The following is an 11049-nucleotide window of genomic DNA, read 5'->3' as shown; positions in this document are numbered from 1 at the left end:
GAGCACTTGTCTAATATTTGATACTGTAGTGTCAAATCAACGGTACAGTAAAAAAAGAAACTCTTTTGGTCGCATTTATTTATTTTTTTGGTTCATGACAATGGACATTGTAATGCTACTTCTGTTGCGTACTACCTGGCCACCGGGGGGCAGTATAACAAATTCATGCAGACACATGAAGAGTTTCACAACTACTGTTAGCGACTTTTTTGTTTGTTTGTTTGTTTGTATGTTTTAATGTGGGCACCAACCCCCTTTTTTGTTGTTGTGGAAAACGCTTCGTGGAACTTTCTCCATTTTTTTCCAATAATTCTTTAGGTTTAGGGGGAAAAAACAGTATTTCGTGAAGGCGCGTCAATTATATGCTGAGTTTTGCTATTTGCTAGCCAACTTGGTCTCTATTCCACAATATTCCTATTAGTTAACACAAAATCCGATTAAATTCCTTTAATAAATGTTAATGCCCATGGAAAGTTTATTTATTTATTTTAATTAACTCATTCAGTACCAGCCAATTCTAGACCAAGTCTGAAAAGACGTTTAAAAACATCTTTGGGAGTGAATGAGTTAAACAAATTCAATGAAAAAAATCAGGGAATTTGGCAACACATGAACACGCATACTGATGTCTTATGAGCTGATGTTTTGTTGTCCTACATACCAGGACCACGGAGCACTCCATAATTATTGACATATTTGATGCACTCATGGAAAGTATGGGCACAGTGTAGAGGTGCCCTCGGGGGATTTGCGGACGGGAACGGAATGGAAAGGGTTGCAAAAACAAACACTCTCGTCCTCAGTCTCTCTCCAGAGTGAAAAACTCTTCTCCAGCCGCGGTAAATAGATTAAAAGTGATTTCGCGGCGGGTTATTTCAGGATGGCCCGGGAATAGTCACTCAGTCGGGTGCAGAGTCAGTCAGTAAGTCATTTCAGCGTTACAGCATCCCACCGTTGTGAGCCCATCATGTCGCTGAGGCTCCTGCCTGCCATCATCATGGACGACGAGGACGACGACGGCAACTTCACCAAGTGGATGAGCAGCTATTGGGGACACGGAGCCGAACGATGTGGTGGAGGATCGGGAGGTGGCGGCGGATACTCGCGTGAAAGGAAGCGAAGTTTTAGGAGACCCGCCAGGACGAGAGTTGACCGACGGGCGTCCCTTCCCACTGTAGTAAGAACGACACGTTGATTTAATCCCGAAACCGTCTTTTAAACTTAACCTCAAACCCGTTCTTAAAACCTTACTTTGACAATTGACACCTAATTTGAACCCTAATTTGATCTTCTAACCCGATAGACTCGAAGCCCCGCTTTGACTCCTCCATTTTGTTTGAAACCCGAAATAAACTTTGCGGATTTTCTTCTTTTGCGGGAGGTCTCGGTCCACATTAACCGCGATAAGTGAGTGGATCACAGTAGCTGTACTTAGCCATAACAAGCTTCTTCTCGTATTTCAAGCTATCATGGAAAATATTACACAAAGTGTCTCTGGTAAATCCGCATGCGTGTGACAGACACGGCGAGCATGAGAATTAATGGACCCGGGTCATCGATTGACGTTTCTGTTGCCGGGATTATTGGCACACGCGTGTGTCCTTTTGACTGTAAATTTGAGAGCACTCAGCTGGGCATCTAAACACGTAGCGATTTACATCCATCATCGACGGGCAGCGATTCTGTCTCCCTTTTTTTAAAGCAAGTTAGCAAATGCGACATTGGAGATTGTAGAGAAGCAACGAGCACCTATCTGAAAAGCAACCGCACAGCCAAACCGAAATGAAATGGTCGATAAAATGACAACCATCCTTCTTCACAGTCCCAACTTGACGCCATGAAGCTGAACCGGGTGCACGCGGCCGCCGTGGCGCCCGCACCGAGCCACGCCAAGAGCCGAGAAGAGAAAGGGGAGGTCGGACCCCACCAGAGGGCTCGACGGACCTCCTCGGACGACAACGGACGCTCCAAGTCGGCCGTTCCGGAGAACCGCATCGGCACCATCCCGGAGCTGACGGAATCCTTCCAAAGGAGACTTTATCTTCAAGATAGATGCGCGCTGTCCCCGGTGAGCTGTACTTCAAACATTGAAAGACCTCCTTGAGACCTTAACCCGGACTTGAAAACTTTATCCTCATTTGACCCTGTCTTGAAACTCGCAATCTGAGGACCTAATTTGTTTGAAACCCTAATTTGTCAACTGAATCCTTGTTGTGGTTTTTAAAATAGGGGTTGAGGGCAGGGTTGGGGCTTCAATGTAAGGTTTCAAATTTGGGTTACAAGGTTTAACAAAGGTTAGGTTTTCAAATTACAGTTTCTCGACTGCATTTTCATGTGCCGGCTTTTCTTTATGTGTTTTGTTTTTCAGAAAGACGACGCCAAGTTGCCCCCTCTGTGCCATGACGACGTGTACAAAAGCGAGACGGCGATGGCGGCGGCCCGCCTGGCCACGAAACGCCTAAGCGACAGGAGAAGGTCGGCAGATGAGGTCGCCGGTGTCACCGCGGAAAAACAACAGCAGCCACAGTACACGTTCCGACGGCAGCTTTCCCTGCGCAGGCACCGCTAAAGTTTGACCTTTTTCAATGGCAGGTCTATCACGTCGTAATTATAGAGAAGCGTCCAAAACGCACGCAAATCATCATCATGCATGGAGTTGTTTTCAATCAATATTTAGCGATGACAAAACAGACAAAACGTAAATAAAAGACATCATCTCCACCATAGATACTGATTATTAAATGTATTGATTGGTACTGATTGCTACAGGTGTGTTTGGCTAGTTGGAAAAATACTGATGTCAGGTTGGCAAATTTGATCAACATGAACAGGAACAGGAACCCGACCGATTAATTCCACCGGCCGAGTTAAACGGCTGATAGTAGAGTTTTAAAATTGGCAAAAATGTGCCCTTTTTTCAGGTTTTTGCCTTTTTTTTCACATTAACACGTTACAACAAAGACAATGATGTTTAAATATAATTTTAAAAGGCCCTGGGCAGATTTGATTGATTTGGCAACAGATAGACGCTGAAATCTAATTGGACCAAAAAAAAAAGGAAAAATTGAAATGGCGACTGTGTGTGTACACCTTCATGTAACAAATATTAGAATTTAAACCATGATTGTCTGCCACTGTGTATATTTTTACAGTTCATTTTCACTGTAATGACATGTTTTGGTTGTAAATTGTGTGTACAAATGTATGCTCCCATGTTGTTCAACCCTTATTCAATGTTTGTGATTTTGCTCTGTGAAAGTGATTAGCAAAAAAAAAAAAAAAAAAGCCAGTTTAATTCATGAGCCAAAATAAATTGTTTGACTCTAACGGTATATTTCAATGTCTCAAAATGGCCACATCAGAAAAGAAAAATACCAACATAGGGATAGACATTTAAGTGAATATATAGTCCACTATATAAAAAAAATAAATTGAATGAGTGATTCCCAACACAGCCCAGAAGGTACAATTATTAGTATATTATTTTTTAAATAATATTTTCTGTGTATTCTTGTTATAGATATCGTTGTATTGATATTTTTGAAAATAAACGGGGTTTCATTCCAAATGACCGCCTTATTCATTTTGTTTGTTTCCTCCATTCGATTCCGAAACAGGTGTCCCCCTTCAGGAGCCCCTCGTTTTTTTGTGTACTCTCTCGCCCCATTCGTAGACTACAAGCTGTTCGTCAAACTAATGCCTCATTTGGGAATGAAACGGAAGAGGGGAGGTGCCGAAGTGGGCCGAGGACTCCCCGGCTGCTGTATACGTGCTGCGGTCCTCGTATCTGCTCAGTTCAACTCTACTGTACGGAAAGTTTTGGATTCTTTTTTTTTCTTCTTTTTGTTAGGCAAGCGCAGTGAAAGTGAATGTGCACACGTGGAAACCCGAGATTGACATGCGGTTTGGTCAATGGGAGCTCGTGAGGGTGACGTCAGCTGACCTCTGTCAACCAATGAAAACACTTAAAGGGGGAACGGGGTTGGTGGGTGAAGATGCGAAACGGTTCGTAAGAGACGAAGAATTTGAGGAGAAAGTCAGTGTTTACTTCGATGAGGAAATTGTGTCAAATCATGGAAAATTCAAGATGTTTTAATTTTTATCTTAACTAACTTTTTCTTTTGACATTTCCAGAGACAAAGCCGCTTTGGGTAAGACCACACAAACCTCCCCTTCGTTTTTCCACTATTTAGGATGTCGGTCTTATTGCTCGAAAAGATATTCTTCATGCTTACTTATTGAAAAAACTGTATCCTATAAAACTTTTTTTCTCCAACTTTGCGCCGTCAAGTTCACCTTGTAAGTGATGAATACCTTGTTTTTGAGAAAATCCTTTTGAAAAAAGACCGCGTACCTTGCATATTTTAATCATTTTATGTAATACAGAACATTTTTGATAGAATTACCATTTAATGTCAATTGTCTTTCATAATTTTCTACTAAATACAATAAATTCGATAAGTTTAACTACTGATTAAGATGCATTCTATTCTATTATTTAACAAACAAAAAAACAACAACAATGAAATGACAGTATGAGTGAAAGAAAAAGATAGATGTCTGGTATTTTTATGTAAAGCTTTGTGAGGCTATTTCAGGAACTCTATGGATCCATTTTCTATAAGATATGAGGATCCTATCCGCAATGTAGAGACCACATGAAAAACATCTTAAAATGTTTTACACCTCCCACACACAAAAAATATTAAAACTTAGTAATATGCACTAAAGCCTGCTAAAACCTTTTAAAATATTTTGCAAATGACTTTGAACTCAAGAAACAAACACATTGCAAGCATAAAATCTATTTATAAACTCGATACGAGTGATAATGTTTGTGTCTGTGCATGTACCTCTAAGGGGCGGGGCTTGGTTGGGTTATGTGACTTTGGTGAGACTGCACGTGAGTGCCTGGGTGAAAAACAGCCAATTTTAATGTGAATGTCTTTGAGGGAATGCTTGACTGTATCTTTGTCTTATGTTGGCGTGTGTTAAAAAAATTTAGACCAAAAATAGGCCGATTTTTGATGATCTTAAAAGAGCTAATAGTGTCGGATTAAATCGGCCAGCCGATGAATTGTTAGGCTTAATTTTGACGTTTTATTTGGCAACCTAATCTTAGTTAAATTGATTTCAGTGTTTTTGTACACCGTTTGCCGATTACATTGGTTCCATTTACATTTTCACAATGAACCCCAAATCCCAAACAGTATTTTTTTTCTAACACACACCGCTGGCGGTGTTGAATTAGAGCGGTTGCCATGGTGAGGGTGTTGTTATCCTCATCCTGAAGTGGTCTCGTCCAGGAACACTCTTGTTTGAGTGTCCTCTTTTTTTTCAAAAGGTGACCGACCGTTTGATCCCCCATCCCGCAAAAGTGACGCCCACCGGAGTATTTATGAAATCAAATCAAGCAGGTTGTTACAAATTACATTTTGAAAAGCCAGGCTTAAAGCTCCATCTGAGGCGGGTGACGTCTGTGGCACAGCGAGCCTGCCTGTGCACACGTACTCACAAAACTGCTTTCATTATTATTTATTACAGTGTGCCGCTCATTTGCAGCCGTACCTTTTCCTACTCAAACACCCCACGACATGACACAAAGTATTTTATGAGCTATTCAAAAAGGGTACACGGTATGGAAAATGGACTTTAATGGCCTGTATACGTAATTCAGTGGCCCCTACGGCCGGACAATGAATTAAAATGTAATTGTGATTTAGATTTTGACAACAGTAAAACGATTGATGTGTGTTTGCAAAATCCGAAAATACCCTGAATGCACCATGACGCTTGTGCGGAAAGTGTGTGATGTGTTTTGGATTTTGCCTTCCCTGAAGATGTTTTAAATGACACCCTAAGTTGAAGTTTAACGTAAAACTAAACGAAACCAAAACAAATACACACATTTGATATGTAAATGCTCTGTTTTAAAAGCGTTACTGGTTCTAATGCTAAAGTCAATGTAAAATAATACTGTCATGCTAACGGAAAATTAGCATCGCCTTCCGGGAGTGATATTCCTTTTTAAAAATTTATATTTACACACAAAATCCGGATATAATTGACACCCATTGAAATTGACTTAGGGGGGGGGAGGAGGCCGGGTGGGGGGGGGGGGGGTCCACTGTCGTCACAATAGTTATTTTGCAGTTTTTTTCAGTCTTTTTCACCGAGCACCCACCTATACTAGAGCAATAGAACAAGACATAAAGTAAACATTTCCTTCACCACTTTTTTTCTCACCCGTATTCTCCTAATACAGGTGAGTCTGGAACAAATCTCCCGCGATAAATGCGAGTTCACCGATGACTGATTTGAAATGTTCTCTAATCCAGGGTTCTCTGTCATGGGGAGCTTCAAGGGCCACGCCCTTCCCGGGAGCTTCTTCCTACTGGGCGGCCTCTGGTGGACAGCCAAGTACTCGCTGTGGCACGCCGCCCGTCGAAACAAGACCATCGGTTCTACCCGGTTGAGCAGCAGAGCGGCGCAACGCCGCCTGGAGATCTTCGAAAGCTCGCTCGTCCTTTTCTTCTCCTTCGTGGGTGAGCGCAAGCCCGTTACATTCCGCAGCATCCATTCTTTGATTGAGCATTGTTTTATTTATTATTATTTTTTGTGGGGGGGGGGTCTTCCAGGGATGCTAGCAGAGCAGTTCTTAGCTGACGGGCCAAAACTCCGGCTGTACGACTCTGCAGAGAACCAATGGAAAGACCTGATGAACTGGCAACACGCCACCATGTATCTCTTCTTCGGCCTGGCGGGATGCGTCGCCTTGATAGTGCACACGACCGAGGCCGCCCCCCTCGCCCTCGACAGGATGATGATGGCTATCGCTTTCTTTAACGAAGGTTCCACATTTAACGTTCGAGAGGTTCATTTGTCACATGCGCAATAAAAACACAGCAAAGAGCACTGAGCAATGACATTCTCGCAGCGCGGAAATTAGCTGCAACTCAAGAAAAAACGCTCCAGAGAGCACGTCGGGGCACATCTAAAAACGAGCTGTTGTTCTTCTAGGGTTCCTCTTCCTCTACCACCTCCACGGCCGGACCACGCTGGATGTGCACTTGCACATGCTGCTGCTTTACGCCGTCTTCGGCGGGGCCGCGGTGGCCTTCCTGGAGCTTTTCTACAGAGGCAACATCCTACTGGAGCTGTTACGCTGCACTCTGACGCTGCTGCAGGGTAGCTGGTTCTGGCAGGTGAGGATTTGCACGCCATACTTAAAGAAAACGCCTTGTTATTTTGAGACAACACGAGAGAGCTGAAACGTATGGGGGGGTTCTAAAATGGCTGAAATTTCATGACGTCACCGGCTGATAATTCTCAGGCATTGCAGCAATAATAAAAAAGGTTTTGATTCCGTAATCTTCACAATTTACATATTTTGCACCATAGAGACCCATTATAATTCATATTTTTGAACGCATCGTAAACCTAATGTGTAAACATGCATTTCACGCGATTTTTACGTCAATCGCTTTGTTTTCGCTTGGACAGACGTATGCATGCCACATTGTTGGGTAGAGGTCATTCCAATTGTGCAACTTTTAGGTGGCGCCAGAGGATCGCAAATGAGTTTGCCTTTTTGCACGAGGCTTCTAACCGATGCATTTTACATGAACACGTCCGGTCGGGATTGTTAGTAGGGCTTGGTTGGGACCTCCAGACACAATTTTTTTTTTCCTTTTGCAAAAAATAAAGAATAAAATATCCCAAAGAACTAATAAAAACTATATATGCAGGGATAGCACAGATGCCTCTGAACATTTTGAGTTTTTGAAAAAAAAGAAAAGAATGTTTGTATAACACAACATACATCATTTCCAAAATTGTAAAACGCGTAACTTAGGGGTTTTTTGTTTCAAAGGACCTAAGGGTTAAGCGTTATTTTGCGGAGCCACGCCTGGACGACCCCGCCGCAGGCGAGGGAGCTCGCTAGCGTGTTAGCTTGTGAGCTAGCCAACCTATAAATCGGTGAACTTTCCCTGAGGTGTCACAATTGTGTGGATCTACACGCGGCACGTAAATTGTATTGGATGGACGTAAAAACCTGTCCGCCGGTCCACGACCCCGATAGCGGCTAATAGCAACTAGCTGCTAGTAGCATGCTAATTTGCAGTGGAGCCGTCCAGTCTGCTCCATGCACCGCCGCTGGCGCAACACCTCAGGGAAGATTTTTTTTTTTTTTTTTAAAGAGCTTGTAGGCGTAGCAGCATGTGTACCGCATCACTAAGCAACCGCCCGACTTTTCTCTCTCGTTGCTTGCATCTCAGATCGGCTACGTGCTGTACCCTCCCAGTGGTGCCCAGTGGGACCCCAAGGACCACAACAACATGATGTTCATCACCATGTGCTACTCGTGGCACCTTGCCTTCGCCATGCTCAGCGTAGGCGTGCTCTACTGCTTGGTCAGCTGGTGAGGATAACGCCCGGCGCCGCTCTTTGTGACGAGGTCAATGAACAAACCAGTGTTAGAAAGACAGCCCGATATTATTAGGCCGAGGGCGATAATCGGCCAAATAAAATTCTGATGACTGATTTAGTGGCCGGTTCTTGATAAAAATATAGAACGAATAAAATTACTGGGGCGGCCCAGTAATAATAATAATAATAATAATAATACATTTTATTTGTGGGCGCCTTTCTAGAAACTCAAGGACACCTTACAACAAGCAGTTAAAATCACGAGTACAATGTTAAAAAACTACATCAAATAAGATAAGAAAAAATACAACAAAATAAATAAATAAAACAATGGCTTTATGGTCTGAGTGAATAGGCTTGTCGAAACAGATGTGTTTTGAGTCGGGATTTGAAATGTGTTAATGAGGCTGTATTACGAAGGTCAGCGGGGAGTGAGTTCCATAGCTGGGGAGCAGAGCGACTGAAGGCTCTATTTCCCATGGTGACGAGGCGAGCAGGGGGGACAGAGAGGAGGACAGAGGAGGAGGAACGAAGAGAGCGGACAGGCGTAGGAATATGGATGAGGTCAGATAGGTATGGAGGGGCTAGGTCATGAATGGATTTGAATGTGAGTAGCAGGATTTTATATTGAATGCGGTATAAAATGGGAAGCCAGTGGAGATGTTGGAGGACAGGTGTAATATGGTTTATGTATGGCGTGAGTGTGATAATGCGGGCGGCTGAATTTTGGACCAGCTGAAGCTTATGGAGGGTTTTTTGAGGGAGACCAAACAGAAGGGAATTACAGTAATCGAGTCGCGAGGTGACGAGGGTGTGTACAAGTATAGCAGTGGACTGAGGAGTGAGAGAAGAGCGGAGCCGGTGGATGTTTCGAAGATGATAATATGCAGAACGAGTGATGTGGTTGATATGTGAGGTGAAGGAGAGGGTGCTATCAAGGATGACACCCAGACTCTTGACCTGAGGGGAGGGGGAGATGGAAGAGCTTTCGAAGGTAATGGAGAAATTGTTTATTTTGTTTAGATTGGATTTAGTGCCAATAAGGAGGAATTCAGTTTTATTGCTATTCAGTTTGAGGAAATTTGAGGTGAACCAAGATTTTAATTCCTGCAGGCAGTTGGTTAGGGAGGATGGTGGAAGTACGGTATTAGGTTTGGTAGAGATGTAGAGCTGGGTGTCATCCGCGTAGCAATGAAAATGAATGTGATGTTTCCTGAAGATATTACCCACGGGAAGAAGATAGATTAGAAATAGCAATGGGCCAAGGACAGAACCCTGAGGAACACCTGAAGTGAGGGGAAAGGGGTGAGATCTAAAACGTTTGAGCTGGATAAACTGGGTGCGGTCAGAAAGATAGGAGCGGAACCAGGAGAGGGGGATGCTGGTGATGCCAATGGAGGAGAGTCTGTCGAGGAGGATGGAGTGAGAGATGGTGTCAAAGGCTGCACTGAGGTCAAGCAGGAGGAGGATGGCGAGTGAACCGGAGTCAGCAGAGAGAAGAAGGTCATTGCATATTTTGAGTAGTCCAGTGGTTAGCACGTCGGCTTCACAGTGCAGAGGTACCGGGTTCGAATCCAGCTCTGGCCTCCCTGTGTGGAGTTTGCATGTTCTCCCCGGGCCTGCGTGGGTTTTCTCCGGGTGCTCCGGTTTCCTCCCACATTCCAAAAACATGCGTGGCAGGCTGATTGAACACTCCAAATTGTCCCTCGGTGTGAGTGCGAATGGTTGTTCGTCTCTGTGTGCCCTGCGATTGGCTGGCAACCGATTCAGGGTGTCCCCCGCCTACTGCCCGGAGACGGCTGGGATGGGCTCCAGCACCCCCTGCGACCCTCGTGAGGATCAAGCGGCTCGGAAGATGAATGAATGAATAAAATTACTTATTTTGTGGCCCCTTAATAAGTGACAACAATAAGGATTAAAGAATTACAGGACATCTGACATGTTTTTTTTTTTTTTTTTTGTAATCTATTCCTAGCGCCGTTCGCACACGACTAAAGAAGACCCCCCCGGTGGAAATGGGCCTTCTGAAGCGGAGTGACAAAGACCCCGAGTCTGAGGATGAGGCGGTGTGACCCCCCCACCACCACTGTGGTGCGACTCATTTAAAATCAGGGAAAGGACGTTTGAGATGCGAGGAGAATCATGACTGCTTTTGTGTATTATTCCAGCTGCTCTAACTGCTTTTCGTAGCTTGTACTCTCAGGGCCCATTACTACAGTAGCTAGTTTTACATTTATATAATATTTCTCTTACGAAAGTATTAGGAGGATGGTGCCCTCCTTTGTATTTTATACTTTTAATTCATGTCGTGACACTTGAGCATATCCATGTCGTATTTGATCACGAGCAAGCAACATGCTTCTATTTATGTTCCTGACAAAAGTGTTTAGATTAATAATAATGACGGTATGTACTGTATTTAACGGTGACATGCACTTTAACCGCAGTCTCTTGATGTTTGTTGCTTATTGTAAAAAACCAATAAAAATACATTGTGTAGAAATGTGCCTGTGGACTGAATGTGGTCTTCAAGTTTCATTAGTTGAGGCTTTTTAAAAGTCTTTTTATTTTACAAGCTCTTTAAATATTTTTAAAAAATATATATATGAAGAAATACAG

General features: G+C 43.5%; 2 protein-coding genes across 2 annotated transcripts; both read left to right on the top strand.

The window, feature by feature from the left end:
• The first annotated feature begins 490 nt into the window (after positions 1-490).
• lnp1 (leukemia NUP98 fusion partner 1) lies at positions 491-3041 on the top strand. The gene is made up of 3 exons (XM_052074687.1): positions 491-1177; positions 1823-2068; positions 2369-3041. The coding sequence occupies exons 1-3, from the start codon at positions 968-970 to the stop codon at positions 2567-2569; spliced, it is 657 nt and encodes a 218-aa protein (XP_051930647.1). The 5' UTR covers positions 491-967; the 3' UTR covers positions 2570-3041.
• Positions 3042-3817: 776 nt separating this feature from the next.
• Positions 3818-10819, top strand: tmem45a (transmembrane protein 45a). The gene is made up of 6 exons (XM_052074686.1): positions 3818-4151; positions 6339-6545; positions 6639-6851; positions 7021-7205; positions 8280-8422; positions 10406-10819. Exons 2-6 carry the CDS (start codon positions 6350-6352, stop codon positions 10500-10502), a joined length of 834 nt encoding a protein of 277 aa, XP_051930646.1. The 5' UTR covers positions 3818-4151; positions 6339-6349; the 3' UTR covers positions 10503-10819.
• Positions 10820-11049: the final 230 nt, after the last annotated feature.

This window comes from Hippocampus zosterae, chromosome 8 (assembly GCF_025434085.1).
Source record: "Hippocampus zosterae strain Florida chromosome 8, ASM2543408v3, whole genome shotgun sequence".
NCBI lineage: Eukaryota > Metazoa > Chordata > Actinopteri > Syngnathiformes > Syngnathidae > Hippocampus > Hippocampus zosterae.
The sequence above is the reverse complement of the archived record's forward strand: the minus strand, read 5'-3'. Positions and strand labels throughout refer to the sequence as shown.